At 38.6% G+C, this 16,200-nt stretch overlaps 1 protein-coding gene across 1 annotated transcript in view; it reads left to right on the forward strand.

Annotated features, from left to right (window-relative positions):
• SEMA3C (semaphorin 3C) overlaps positions 1-16,200 on the forward strand; it is a 125,416-nt gene that overhangs the window by 85,967 nt on the left and 23,249 nt on the right. The window contains exons 8-12 of the mRNA XM_086745740.1: positions 1,400-1,542; positions 3,587-3,701; positions 6,718-6,787; positions 9,561-9,705; positions 15,263-15,485. Coding sequence (XP_086601866.1) covers positions 1,400-1,542; positions 3,587-3,701; positions 6,718-6,787; positions 9,561-9,705; positions 15,263-15,485 — 696 coding nt within the window. The remainder of the gene's footprint in view (positions 1-1,399; positions 1,543-3,586; positions 3,702-6,717; positions 6,788-9,560; positions 9,706-15,262; positions 15,486-16,200) is intronic.

Here is a 16,200-nt window from a genome sequence, read left to right on the forward strand (position 1 = left end):
CCTTTATAGGCAAAACAGACTTGACATGGAGAAAAGTATTTATTTATTGTTATTATTAAAACCAAAGCACGATAGTGAGAAAGAGAACAAAAACAACTTCCCCCCCTACCTCTCCCTCTCGCTGGGCTTGACTTCATTTCAATTATCTCTATCCCCTTCCCCCTTGAGCAGCACAGGAGGGGAAATAGGGAATGGGGATTATGGTCAGTTCATCACACGTCACTTTACGCTGCTCCTTCCTCCTCCTCTCATTCCTCCCCTGCTCCAGCCTGTTGAGTCCCTCCCACAGGCAACAGTCATTCGTGAACTGCTTCGGTGTAGGGTCTTTTTCCATGGGGTGCATTCCCTCAGGAACGGCTGCCCCAGCGTGGGCCCTCCATGGGCCACAGCCTCCTTCAGACATCCGCCTGCCTCAGCGTGGGGTCCTCCACGGGCTGCAGGGGGATCTCTGCTCCTTCGTGGGCCTCCATGGCTGCAGGGGGATCTCTGCTCCTCCATGGACCTCCATGGGCTGCAGGGGGACATCCTGCTCCACCATGGGCTGCACCATGGGCTGCAGGGGAATCTCGGCCAGGAGCAGCATTAGTCCTCCCCCTCCTTCTTCACTGGCCTTGGCGTCTGCAGCCGTTCCTCTCACAAGAAATTCTTCACAGTTGGCTCAGGCAGACACCTCTCAGGTTCTCTTCACATCTCATCTCCTCTCCACTTCTTGCAGCCAGTCCAGGCTGAGTTGAGCCCAGATGGCCGCCTGGTGGGTGGCCAGAGGGTGAGGGCCGCAAGGCCCACGAGGCTCGTGCCTCCGCCTCTCTGCGCCCCACTTCTGCTTTTTCACATCTTCTTTTAAGTTTTTCCCATTCTTAAATACGTTATCACAGAGGTGTTATCAAGGAACATTCTGTCACCAGTTGGCTTGGTCCTGGCCAGTGTTGCGTCTGTCCTAGGCCCAGCCAACTCCACCAGAGAAAGGAGACACTTCTAGCAGCTTCTTACAGAAGCTGCCACTGTAGCTCCCCCCTCACTAAACAAAACCAACACAGTCTTTCAGCAGCTTACTTTTATGTTTTGCCTCAAGGAGTCTTTCCTTAAGTGCCCCTGGTAACACACTGATTTTCCCCTCTTCTTCCTCCAAGTCTTTCATTCTCTGCAGTAATGTAATGCTACTGCTTCTGCATTTGAATCACTTTTCTGAAAAACTGCTGCAGGATAAAATGTGAGGACACAGAAACTTAAGGCTGGTGATATCTGGTATATACAGACATGAGGCTAGAACATATACCTTAACCTGCCTCTGTATGCATTACATAGCATTTCCTTGAAGGAATTAGTAACTGTCAAGTCATTAATTGCTTATACTGATACATCTGTTGGTTTCATCTTTTGGTATATTGTTTCATTTCAGAGCCTATTTTTGTGGATGCTCACGTTATCCCAGATGGCACTGACCCCAATGATGCCAAAATCTACTTTTTCTTCAAAGAGAGACTCACAGACAACAGCGGCAGCACAAAGCAAATTCATTCAATGATTGCAAGAATATGCCCAGTAAGAACTATTTTGTATGCCAGGTTGTTGGAACAGCTGCTAGTGTGACATGATAAGCTAAAGACTAAATGATTAAAAAGCCTTTGATTTATATTGGAAACAAATTTCCTCTTTCAGCTTCCACATTCAGAAGTAAGAAGAGCTGTTACTGAACATACAACCAGGGTCTGAACATGCTATGTATATGTGGCTATGCCTATAACGATATGGAAATTCAGAGATTTGGGAATTTATTTATTTCTCTGGCTGAGTCAGAATAGTTACCAGTGTTTTATTTCCAAACTTCCTGTCCTTTGCACAAATGAGATACATTCTTTGTCTAGAAAAACTGAATTATAAGACAGTGAAGTTGTACACACACACACTCAAAATCTTTGAAACATACTGGAAATACCAGAGCCAAGCTTTTAAATGGATTGATTTAGCTTTCAAATATTGTTTTCATTTTTACAATATCTGTCCTATCTGAGTTCTTGCATTGATGTATATGTGAACCTAACTTTTAAAATGTGTACAGGAAAATTAAATTCAGGAGTTATGGCTACTCCTGTGCAGTAATTAATTTACAATCACAGTGCTCCTTATTGTCTCAATTTCCTTTTTCATATCTGTAATCAACTATAGATGAAAAAAAAAGATTGAAGCAGCTATTAATATCTCTGGTAAAACGGATTTTTTTTTTTTAATGAGAGAAAAATTATAAATGCACAATTACTGCTAGCTTTTTCATTCCTTCTTTCGGAAAGGCTTAGGTAGATAATTGTAAGTGTTTGTGTATTCCCTGTCTTTGATCTGGGTCTTCTTTAGAATTTGGTGCTTTGTGATGTTGGTCTGCATGGGTGTGAGGTCATGTTTGGAATTGTGTTAAACTCCTTCTCTGGCAGTATGATGAGGCATATGATCTCTTTTATAATCTCAGTTTTCTATATTTTTGTGAGGGTGCCCAAAGGCCTTTTTTGGGTATTTTGCAAGAAGACCTTTCACACAATTATAGCTATATTTGTTATTGTTGCTGTTATAATGAAGCACAGATGATTTCTGAAAGCCTTGGCCTGTTTAGACTTACACTAAAGTCAGTGGCAGAATCCAAAAGCCAATGAAAATAAATCTAAGCCAGTCATACTTGCATACTTGTATACTATCATATTCATATATCAACACCTTTGAGACTGGCCAAATATATTAGTGCAGTGACACCAAGAAAGACCTCCCCAAAACGCCCTTTATGGGTCACCCAAAAGTCACCCAAAAAGTCAAATTTTCAGCTCCAGGAGCACCAGTGAAACACGCACAGCATTTCATCAAAATCACATTTGCCTAGCCTCTATGATTCCTTTTTCCCTTTCCTTGGGTGACATTGTGCTATGCAGTTTGGAAGATGCTGCTCTTATCTAAGGTGTTCACCAGCAGAATGAGGCAGGAGCTATCACCTCTGTGCTGCACCATCTGGTTTAGCAGTTATGGTTTCCACCTTGCACCAGGGAGAGATGGAAAGATCCCAGAGCGAACTGTGACAAAGCTAGCTCTGAATCAAGCTAGCAGGACTTGCAACAGTGCAAAACTAGCTTAACCGGTGATAGCCATCATTTTTTAATTTAGTTCAGAGCATCCACCTCATGGGCCAGCATAGCTTACTAGGTCAGATGCAGCTATACTGCTGTCAGGACTAGAAGAAATGTCCCTGCACAGGACTATTAGACTTTTAGTGATAGCATAGACTTCTCCACACTAGGTGTCAGTGAGTGATATAGACATCCACAGTCCTTTCCAATCATACCTACACACACTGCTGCTGCACAAAATCTACTGCCCAACTCTCCCAAGCCTGCTAGCCCAGCACAGAAAGTCTACTCAGAAAACTAGTTGTTTTTCCTGTACCTGGAGTGTTTAGATGAGGGGATTTGGGCCTATCTATTTTTTATATTGAATTTACGAGCATAATTGTCTAGATGATGCGTCAAATTAACCTGTGGAAAATGTGTGAAAGCCCAGTAAAATGTTAGCTGTGTGGTATTTTTATTCTGAAAATATTATTCCTTTCCAGAATGACACAGGTGGTCAGCGCAGTCTTGTGAACAAATGGACGACATTCTTGAAAGCAAGACTTGTGTGCTCAGTAATGGATGAAGATGGAACAGAAACATACTTTGATGAATTAGGTATGGCAAAAAAATCCGTTAAAAGTTCTATATAAATCTTGCACACTGTGCGTATTTAATTATTGATGTTCGTACAGCTGCTTAGTCAAGTTGTTGACAGTGAAATCTTGGCTCCTTAGAAATCCATGACAAAATTCCCCTTGCAGTTTTATGACAGGAAATGAAAAAATTCTTCATAAATCTCTCTGGGTAATTATCATTATCTTTGAAATAAGGGTAATTAATCTTGACTATGTCAAGGAATTATGAATGGAGAGAATTAATATTTGGAAGGGAACATGTAAGTGAAATCTATTGTTCTTTTGCTCCTAGTTAGGATTATGACAGAGGTTGTTAAACATGCTTGTCTTTGAAACTGTTCCTTATACCACTGTGTAATACCCAGCTTTTCTGCAATACAGTTTTTCTTTTTTTATCACTGGATAGAGGCCTTAATTTGGTAGTTCAAGGTAATACTAATAAGTCTTGTTACTGGCACCAGCAATAATACTCTGAATAAATATAATTTCTCAGGATTCATTCAAGCACTTAGATTTTCAGTTCAACATGTGAAACACTGCAGATATTCAGTGAATAATCTGTACACAGTCACAAGAGGTTTCTTTTCACTAAGGAATTAATAGATGCATAACTTGATACTTAAGTGCTGGACAACATTATCAGAAAGTTTCAAATCGTATATTATCCACAGCTGTGATGTACAAAATTATAGTTCTAAATTCAGGTATTGGAAGATTTGGCATGTGTATTCTTAAATATAAAGATAAATATAAATAATATGAATAACTAATGGGCCCCACACTGGCACTGCATCTGATTCTGACCTTCTCTTTGTTATAATCTCTCTCTTTCTCTGTTATTATTCTGATTTTCATCATAGCAAATGGGATTTGGCATCTTTTTTACTTTATATGTTTACAGCTATTTGGTTTACTTGCTTTGGTTCAAGGTTTTGGTGGAACGTGATGGGCCTAGGAGCAGATCCTAACTTGCTATAACTCAGAATATTCAGGGTGCTTGGCGGACTGACTTTTGGAAGTTCCCAGTGCCTCTTAGTACTGCCACAGCAATTTGTATTTCAGAACTGTGATTTACCAGCCCACTTTTCTTCAACAAAGCAGTAGGATAACTGCTTTTAGTTTTCTATATGATGATGAAATGTAGGTCCATACAGAACAGGAAACAGTGTTCTCAGCCTGGGCTCCCAGCACAATCCTCTAGCAAAGCAGAAGAATATAACCACAGCCAGAAATGCAGAAAACTGGGAGAGAGCAAGCACATGCGTCATGTTTTCATGTATAATGCAGCGCTTAATGTATAATGTATATGTGCAACACTTCCAGTTCTGCATGGTGAAGTCTTTTGCTTTTGACATATTTAAAAGAATATTTTAAAAACTCAGAGGGTTAAATAAAGGAGCCACATAAGTTAATGGAAAGCTAAAGAATGTATTCTATGATAAAAGCTCAAACAGTTCAGCTTTTTGTGTGTTGTAAAATAAGTTTACAAGGTAGTTACTAAAAACATTTATAAGGAGAAATTGTCAGAGATTAAAGTATTTTTCACTGAAGTGTTAAAAAAACTAAATATATCAGAGGTAATCATGGGTAAATTCAGTTCAGTAAATGGGAACAGTTTTGCATAGTGCAGTCAATAAATCCCTAACAATGGGAGCTGGGAGGTTTACATCTCATAGAATCATAGAATAGTTTGGGTTGGAAGGGACCTTTAAAGGTCATGTAGTTCAACCTCCCTGCAAGGACCAAGGACATCTTCAACCAGATCAGGTTGCTTAGAGTCCTCTTCATCCTGGCCTTGAATGTTCCCAGGGAGGGGGCATCTACCACCTCTCTGGGCAACCTGTGCCAGTGTTCCACCACCCTCACTGTAAAAAATTTTTGACTAACATCTAATCTGAATCTACCTCCCTCTATTTTAAAACCATTAATCCTTGTACTATCACAACAGGCCCTGCTGAAGAGTTTCTCCTCATGTTTCCTGTAGACCTCCTTTAGGTATTGGAAGGCCACTATAAGGTCTCCCTGGAGCCTTCTCCTCTCCAGGCTGAACAGCCCAAACTCTCTCAGCCTGTCTTCATAGGAGAGGTGCTCCAGCCCTCTGATCATCTTCCTGGCCCTCCTCTGGGCCCTCTCCAGCTGATCCATGTCCTTCTTGTGTTGGGGACTCCAAAGCTGGACACAGTACTCCAGGTGGAGTCTCACGAGAGCAGAGTAGAGGGGGAGAATCACCTCTCTCGACCTGCTGGCCACGCTCCTTTTGATGCAGCCCAGGATATGGTTGGCTTTCTGGGCAGCAAGTGCACATTGCTGGCTCATGTTGAGCTTCTCGTCCACCAGCACTCCCAAGTCCTTCTCCTCAGGGCTGCTCACAATCCATTCTTCGCCCAGCCTGTATGTGTGCTTGGGATTGTCCCAACCCATGTGCAGGACCTTACATGTGGCTTGTTGAACTTCATGAGGTTTGCATGGGCCCACCTCTCCAGCCTGTCAAGGTTCTTCTGGATGGCATCCCTTCCCAGTGTCGTCACTGTAAAGCAGTGTGTCATTCATATAATGTTGAAAATGAACTAGTGACGGCATCTGGAGTGCGTATGGGATGATAAAACACCTAATTGTCCTGCTTTCGATTATATCCATCTATGAGAACTCTTTGTCTTTGAACTACTGTATCTTAAATGTTTGCCTACTGTTAAACAGCCTACCGAAATGAGATCCAGCTGAGAGAAATGTGCAACATGGATCCTGAACATATTTGAAAATCTTTGCCTTCTGTCTTCATAAGACTAGATGGCGTGGAGTTAATTTCCAAATCTGTTTCTGAATGTTCAAATGCTAGATTTGTGCATATGGTCCATTCATACGATAAGTCTGCTTTTTTCTATTCAAGTCTGAGGCAAAACTACTGTTAACTTCAGCAGGAATAAAGTAATAAATTAAACTGGAAAATAAAGTTTGTATGTGTTGAAAATGTTTTTCTTTTCTTTTCTTTCTTCCAGAGGATGTGTTTCTTTTAGAGACAGACAACCCCAGAACAACGCTTGTGTATGGAATTTTTACAACATCAAGGTAAATGGGGAGATGTGAAAAAAAAGTTACCTTTTGGAACTGGCAGATTTTCTGTATGAAAATTGAAAGTGATGGTTTGGGGTCAAAGCTGTTCTGTGCAATTATGTATGTCTGCTGTGGCCATTGTTTGCATGCAGGAGTAACAGTCTCAGTATGATTCCTCTTGGTATCCATGTTAGAGCTATGCTGCTTGGAGCAAACTGCTCCCTGACTTACTGTCAGCTGGCACTGGGAAAACATTTCTGTGGGGGGCCACTTGTTACCATTCAGCAATGGAGAGCTGAACGACTTCAACGCAGTGAACTTATGTGGCATCTGAGAGCGCTTAACACCTCCTGAAGGACATCCAGCACCCTGAAGGATCAAACCGGGAATTCTCACATGTATTCATACAAGACATTTCCAGTCTCTCAGCTGGCATATGACTGCACAGATGGCAAATAACCCGTGCCGGCTTCAGTTGGCTACAAAAAGACAAGCTTACATGGCATTTGATCACCTTCTTGCAGCCTTAAGCTCCCAGTTATCAGTCAGTAGTATTCGCTTACCGTCCAATTTAGAAAGCATTCAGTGAGCTCCCAAGGGCAGCGGAAGTACTACATATGGCTTAGTATGCTGAAACACTCCACAAACATAGACCAACACGTGGACCAACAGATTCTGCCATCTCTACTTTGATTTTTTTCACTTTTTTCTTGCCCTCTCCACATAGTGCTAGTATGCAGAGTAGAAATAGTTACTGCTTACTGATTTCTGATATGCTATCCTGTATTATTTAGCTCTTATTATTTAACTTGAAAGAGTTTTTTGCTTATATTTTATTTCCTTTAATTTATTTGATTATATTAGCAAATGATGTAACTTATTACTAGTAATTCCTTTAATGGCAATTTCTACTAAGAAAATGCTTGCAAGAAAAAATTTTTTTTCCAGATACACTTTTCTTTTTTCATGTGGATCCATGGATCTGCTTTCTCAAATGTGTGAAATAGCCAGGAAAATATTATTTTATTATGTTGAACTGGGAAGGAAAGAATCCCGTAGCTTGTAAACGTCTGAAGCTATCTACATTTTATGATTCCTACTGCACAGAAAGAGAAAATGCTGAGGTTATGTTTAGTAGTAAAACCACACTTATGATTAGGTTGTGGATGCAATGTGCCTGAACTGGAAACACTTTTACCTAATTCTCCTGGTATTCTTGCAGTGGAAATGAGGTTTGACTCACAGGATCATATAAGGTGCAACAAAGAGAAAACATCACTTTTTCCTGGCTCTCAAGTTGTTTTCTCTCTCTGTTTAAGTTTTTGCACTCATGCATTTCTGTTATCATGAACCACATGTTCTATGCTTTCTTTCTCTTTGTTTGACTATAGATTGGATGTGTTACCTAGTTAAATACAGCAATCATAATAATTTTTACTCCTTGGTAGTTCCTTTATTTTCACCTCTGTAGACTTCCAACTCATAACAGTAGCAAGAGAAAGAAAGATACCACCAAATAATAAATGTTAGTACTTTTATCTAAACCATACAGAGGGAAACCAAGCAATATTGAAGCAAATTATTTCAGTGGCATAATCTGCTGTAAATCTAACATAAAACATCTGGAAGGACTGAATACATTTTTTAAAACCTATTAATACCTACTAAAATTTCCACAAATATCATAATCCATCTAAAGAGTTCCTCCTGCTAATACGTATGTAGCTGAGAGACATGTGGATTGCACTTTTCTTGTTTAGACACTATGTGTAATGTTTTCAGGTTTATTCTGGAGGGTTGGTTTTTTTTCAATTGAAAACAGAGGGTTACTTGGATTGTCTTCATCCTACAGTTAACATCAGGCAGATTTCAGACTGTCCAGAGTTTCTATTTTGTTAAGATAAATATCTCAAACCTTATATGCATTGAGAGAAAAAAAATAATGAGTTAATTCACTTCAATCAACCTGAGCATCACACTGGAAATTTTTCCCCTAGCGTCCTCCGTCATTGCAGGGTGATGCAGGCCATTCAGGGCTTGTGTTGGCAGAGGAGACATCTGAGATCATTGTTGAACCCAGAGCAGTGGAAAAATATGCCCTTAGCATAGGTTACTCCCCAGATTCAGGAAGCATCAAGCTTCAACCCTCTTGAAGGAATCTTTGTAAGACCAGTTTTGTGGGAGGATTTGAGGACTGTATAGGAGTAATTCTTTTACAGCCACAACCTGTCCCCATTTTGCTTAGAAAAGCTAGCAACTGATTGTAATAATCTAACCAAGTAGTAATTGTAATAATCTAACCACTGGATGTTTTAATTAACGTTTTAGCCATGTGTTTTAGGAGACTCATGGAAGTCTTGTGGTGAATATACTGGTAGGGAGTTGAGGAAACCTGTGCTGAGCTTGGCAGTACAAAGTTTATAAAAATTTTGTCTCACTGAAGTCAGCAATATTTTTGCCAATGATTTAACTGGGGCCAGATTATATTTCTTTTATATTCAACATTAGGAAATTTTCTTATTCCACCAGTAGTACCTTGGGTAGTACCTGCCTCCCTCTTTTTTCAGTTCACTGTTCAAAAAGGTGCTGCATCTTAAGAAGTAATGGTATATATTGGAAAGCTAGATTAGTTGATTTTAAATTTATTAAATCTATGCTATAGGTGCATTGAATTGTACTACATGTATCATTGTAGAGTTATTTTTCATCATTAGACCATGCAAAATGATGGAAAAGCTATACAAAAGTCGCTAGATTGCAATACTAACTTTTTCCTACTGTCTTCCAGCTCCATATTTAAAGGCTCAGCGGTGTGTGTGTATCATCTGTCTGACATCCAGACTGTGTTCAATGGGCCATTTGCACACAAGGAGGGCCCAAACCACCAGCTGATTCCATATCAGGGCAGAATTCCATACCCACGACCTGGCACTGTAAGTACAAAAATGTTTATGCAGGCTTGCCAATTACTTGTCTTTGTTTAATACATAAATAAATATTATTTATTCCAGGAGAATAGACTGTATGTGAATATGACACTTAGTTACAGTTCAGAACAATTTTATTTGCTTCTCAGCTTGCCATACAAATCACGTAGTATCTGGAAATCTTCTAGAGAATTAAAAGTCATGCAAAAAGCTAATCGCTCTTGCTCTGCTCAACAGGTGGTAAGAATTGTTCCATTACATGGCAGTCATATTGTTTATCTGTACATTTATGTTTTGTGTGTATGTTAAAGATAGCTAAATAAATAAGTGTACAAACACAATGTTGTGTCTGTTCCACAGTCTGGATGCAAATGTCTGTAAGTCTGTCTTCAGTCTGTATGAATTTTCTGTAGTTCCCTGAAGTTTTGCAGCTCTACTGGGATGCTTAGGAGATGTAGTAGGAGAACAGGCCTTCTGGAACTTGTCATTTGACTAGGTCTGATACTGTGTCAGGTACTGAATCTTAGAAAAGAGACCTAGAAATAGATAAGTTTTCATGCCAATCAGTTCATTCATAGTAGTCCTCCTTGTTAAGAATGCTTTTTGTATGCCTTGAAAATTTTTCAGGACTTTTTTTCACTGTATCAGAGATAGTAATAATCATCCAACAAATTCTGTACACAATTAGAGCTAGCTCTGTTTCCAAGTCTTAAAAAAGTGTCCCATGAAAGATTTTTTTTAAAAATTGTTATTTTTTCTCTGTTCACCTGTATGGTTTATAAAAATTGCTGTTGATGCAGCTTTGTCTTTATTTATTTATTTACTTATTTGCACTATTTTAAATTTAGATTTAACAGAAGTATGAAGTCTAATATTTTCAGGTTTAATAAAGAATATATTAACTTTTTCTAGAATCTTCTCTAAATCCATATTTGCTAAATGAAGTAGGGCAGTGTGGACTCCTGTTGACTCTTATGAAGACTTCTTAAAATTTCTTAAGTATCAGAATTAAATAAGTATGCATAGAATCGTAAGTAATATTTTTCAGATGAACACTTTGTTAGTTTTCCATTTATCACAGGAAATTAAATTTTATTTTAATTTTACAAGTCACAGCAAGGACCTTTAACCATATCACTATTTCACTGATGTTCATCTTTGAGCTGTAGATCTTGTTCTTTCTCCCTCTTTGTCTCTCGTACACTAATGCTCAGATATATGGAATAGCTCTCCCTGTTCATACAATCCTTCATGACATTTCAGTGCAGTTACTACTGGCTGTAAGATTTAGAACTTCATATTCCCAGCTCTCTAGAATTATCTAATCGATACCTGGTATTCCACTAACGTCTAATGCTAGCATTATTCTTTCTTTGCAATTAATTCATACAGCTCAAATCTGATGAGTTCACTGAGGCTTTAAGCTTAAATTTTACAAAAAAAAAAAAAAAAGAAAATACATGGCCCATTTAAACAGGAAGTTTCAGACTCCTGTGATTAGTCACATTTTAGAGTTTCTTGCTGCTTCAGAATATTGTATTTCTATGTGTTTCCTCAACCACTGCCATGTTATTCTTGGTTCACCTCATGGAGGCTTCTGAGAGATTCCAGATGGGCCCGAAGAAATTGGGCAGCACAATGGAAAGGGATAAAGAAAATTCAAATTTGCATTTAACATGGTGACAGAAACTATCTACATTTTTCAGATGTGCCGATGAGCTCTGAATTTGAAGATAAATTCCTAGATCATAGCTCACAGGAAAAATGAAGCCAAAAGAGATTCTTTTAAGATGATCATTGCTGGTTTTCTGATCAGTGGCTTTTCAGCCACAACACAGTATCTTAACTATGTATTTTCTAAGCTGGGACTTGTTTGACTTTGCTTTTATTTCACTGCCAAAAAGTTCCACTTTTAAATGCATGCCACAAACTATTTTTTCACTGATGTCAAAGCATCTGTAAAAATGATGACATGGGGATTTTTTGATGCTCAGAATTTGTGTTCAAAGGGTTAACTTTGAATATCTATGCTTGCAGACTATGGACCATGAGTTTCTTTCCTCTGGAACATAGGTTTTTGGCAACTTCTGGGATGCTGGACTAGACAGGGATGCCTTTTTATGAGACATGGAAAATCTTACTTTACAGTTGCCTGAAAAGATATTCATCCTAAACCTCTGAACAGAAATGAATGTTCATTGTGTCACACTACCTTGGATAAACAATGAAAAGGCTTTGGTATAGCTTCAGTAGTATTAAGTAAAGCAATACGTTCATTTGACCATAATCAACTCTGCAGCATTTGGCTGCCCTTAACTAAATACCAATGGTTTCTTCTTTCTTCACAAGCAAGACTTACTTATGGAAAAAGAAAGGAAAAGGAATTACATAATTGGCATCTTGCTACTAAATTCAGTTATGTTTGAGGATAATTTCCATTTTTCAGAGTTTACAGAAATAGGTTTTGTACCTACAACATGTTGGGGAATATGCTGTAAACTAAAGAAATTAAAGAATTCTGTTTCTCTCTGCAATCTAACTGCATCAACTGTGATCAACTGTGAACATAATTATCGTGTAGCTAAGTCCATGAATGAAGTGTGAAGGATACACATTCAATCCCTCCAGGAAAGGGAGAGCTTATAGGATTCTTCAGTAATATCTTTTGCTTATCATTGCTTTATAAAGGGGATAGCAAAAGAATTAATTGATTGAAGATGTTTGTTAAGGCTTTGCTCAGAACAACAATATAAAGTAAATGTTTAGGGTCATACTGAGGTGAACCATAGCACAGACATTTTTGCAAGAAGTCACAGACAAAGGTCTTATGATCTCCAAGTCAAGAATGGAATGATAGAAGGTATCAGAGAAAGTCTTCTTTTAACTGAGCTGTGCAGGACAGGAAATTTGAATTGGAACTGCTTGTGAAACAGAATCTCTCTGGAGAGGAACTGGGGTCTGACAGATTATTACCAAGTAGAATAATCTTGCGAATAGCCTACAAATTTGTGAAGACAGTTATTTTTTCTCATTTGTTGCTAATCTTAGCAGATAGCTCCATACATTTCCTGGAAGACGTGGATGGAAGTGTCACAGAGGGAAAGAGCAGAACGAACAAGATAATCAGAATTCAGTTTTGTGAGGACTTAGAGGGCTAGCATGTCGTAGTGTCATTCCTAATGAGAACCAAACCAAAACCCTCAGGATAAATAAGAGTCCAGAAGAATCAATTGTCAAGGATGTCAGATGGGAAGACACCTATATCTGAGCTAAATTCTGGGTTCTGGTTCTTCTTTGTGAATGTAACTGATGCACGAGCAGCTTATTTTAAAGAATTCCTACCAGAGCTTTTCTACTTTGTGTAAATAATTAAATCCTAATTGAGCCAGAAGATTATTCTAAAGCCTGAGATTAGGCTGCAGTCCCCTCTCTACTTTCTTCCTGGCATTGCCCGATGAATAGTTTATTATGTGCACAAGATGGAACAGCTTTTAGCAGTGAGGGTAGAATGGGCACTCCTGCCTGGTGGTTAGAGGGATCCCCTGGGAGGTGAAGACCCAGATTCTGACATTTGTTCACATCAGGTGGGTTGGACACATGACTCATATAACCTCAGCGAGTTTCCTAGTCTCTCAGAGTATGATTCATTTTATGTAATTTTAGCCATCTAAAAGCAGGGCATCTAGACTGAATTACTGACTACAGAGGAAACCTAGATGGCTAAGAATAAATGTTTGACTGAGACAGTAGAAGTCAGGTGAGGTAAATCTCTCCTTAAGCTACTGGCTATTTTTGTGTCTGTGGTTTTGACCAGAAATTCCATCCTAGGTCTAGAAATTATTCTCATCAAAATAAACAAGTTTCCATGAAAGGCTTCATGTTGAACAAATCAACATTTTCCAACTGGAAAATTATTGTGTTGAAATATTTCTGAATAGCTCCAATACTGCTGCCCTGGTTTCAGCTGGGATGGAGCTGATTTTCTTCCCAGTAGCTGCTGTGTTTTGGATTTAGTATGGGATTTGGTATGTGAAGAACGTTGATACTACACTGATGTTATTAGTTGTTGCTCAGAGATCAAGTACTTTTTCCAGGTTCCTAGGTTTTGCTAATGTGCAGGTGCAAGAAGTTGGGAGAGGCAGAGCCAGTACAGTTGACCTAAACTGGCCAGAGGAACTATTACATACCACAGATGTCATGCTCAGTATAGAAGTGGGGGTTGGCCAGTGGGCTAGTGGGCAATTCCCTCTCTCACTCTGTCTTGGGAAATTACAGTTCTGAGATCACTGCTCAGGAAACCACTGTTCCAGGATCTCTGCTCAGGATTATTCCAAGATCGCTCTTGGTTCTGTTCTGTGAGCACTGCTCGGAATGGGCTCTATTGGTCATCAGGTTGTCAGGCAGTGAGAAATTGGGCATAGTTCATTATCATAGTATTTTATTATTATCATTCTTTTTATATATATACAAAATTATTATATTTTTATTTATATATTATTTATTATATTTTCCTTTGCTGTTCTAGTAAATTGTCTCAATCCACGAGTTTTCCTTTCTTTCCTATTCTCTCCCCTATCCCACCTCGGGGTGGAGGGTGAGCAGATAGCTGCGTGGTACTTAATTGCTGGCTGGGATTAAACTGTGACAACTCCAAGGAGAGTTTCACAGCTCTGAAATCTGGTAAGGGGTAAAATGAAAGCTCAGGAGCAGCAATAAGAACTGCAGTAATGGTGGCTGAAAAAAAAAGTAATGTAAATTAGCATATATCCAGACTGTTCTCCCAGTTACTGACATAACTCCTGATTTCTTCCCACAGTCTTCTTTTAGTTTTACTCTCAGCAAATACTTGAGCTTTCTGAGATTGCTTTTATTTCCTCATGAGGTCCAGAATGCCCTAAGGCTGATTATTTGGATGGTTCTTCATTACATTTAAAGAAGCATCCAGAGTATTCATGCACCTCTGTTATTACTCGGGCATAGGGGAAAGTATAGACAAGATCCTGTGAATGGTCAGCTTTCTCAGGTGTAAATGAGTTGTCATGGGACCTCCTCATCAACTCCATATTATTATTTTTTCAAATGAAGATGAGTTACAGGCCCTTTCACTATCTCATAATCAATGTCATGACTAGAGGCATATTGACCAAATCACAGTTAATATCAGATTTTACCTTTTGCCTTTGTACTAAAACTACAAGAAACCATCTGCGAAAGTTTGGTATCTTCCCATACCAATCGCTTGGATTTTTTTTTTCAACAGGCAGTTTGGAAGCATAAAGAATGTGGAAATAAGTCAATAAGTATGGATCTTTGCCATAAAGCTGAGTTTTGAAAGTGCACAAATATGTTTGTGTTTGCTTTATCTGAATTGATGGGAGTTCAAAGCATAGCTGTTCGAGCACTTCATTCCTGTTACTGGAACATAATTACTTTTAGAGTCTGAAGTGCTCTTTCGGGAACCTACTTCATCAACTATCTGTCAATATTTGTAAATGATTTGGAGATGAAAACTGTGTGAAAGATGGTAAGTATTGTTAAGCATTGCTGTGCATGTTTCTTACAGTGCCCAGGAGGAGCCTTCACACCGAATATGCGGACAACCAAAGAGTTTCCAGACGATGTTGTGACCTTCATCAGAAATCACCCTTTGATGTTTAATCCCATTTACCCAATACACAAGAGGCCATTAATCATCCGAATAGGAGCTGACTACAAGTATACAAAGATTGCTGTGGATCGAGTGAATGCTGCTGACGGAAGATATCACGTCTTGTTTCTTGGAACAGGTAAGACAAAATGTCCTTCATTGAATTATAATTTGCAATCAACTCCAATATGTACAACTTACAGCTTTCAGAAATGTTTCTTTAAATATATTTGCTACCTACAAAAATGTGTATAGAAATCTATAAATTATCCTCTTTTTACTTTCTGTGCATTTTTGCGTTTACTGTAGATGTTAATTATGTGCAAGAGATACCATATATTGGTATGAATTTTATTTGAGACAGAAATCAACACTAGTGTGTATTGTATTTGATCTAAATTATAATACTTCTCTTGAATATGGCTTGTCTGCAACATAATTCCATGTTAAAATTTGATGTTTTCTAACATGAGTGAAAATACCAAAATCTGGCTTTGTATACTCTCTTCATCATTATTTAGTGTATGCTGTGTAAGCTACTTCTGAAGAAAAACACAATTTGATCAGGATGTTACAAAGGCAGAAATAAGAGCTTCACCAAAAAAAAAAAGTAAAAATATGGAAGTATTTAGCAGATAAAAAGAAACAAATAGTTGGAGTCCTAGGAATAGTGAACACAGAATTTGATCCAAATATTCTAAAATAATTTTTCTCTAATACAACCTACATTTTGGTTTTAGCTATGTCAGATTTGAATCTGGGGTTATGCTTCTGAAGTCTGCAGGGAGCAGGTCAAGTGATTCTCATACTGATCAATTTTGATTTTTTAAAATATTCAGATATGAATCACACTT

Source organism: Chlamydotis macqueenii, chromosome 1 (assembly GCF_036417535.1).
Source record: "Chlamydotis macqueenii isolate bChlMac1 chromosome 1, bChlMac1.mat, whole genome shotgun sequence".
NCBI classification, from domain to species: Eukaryota; Metazoa; Chordata; class Aves; order Otidiformes; family Otididae; genus Chlamydotis; species Chlamydotis macqueenii.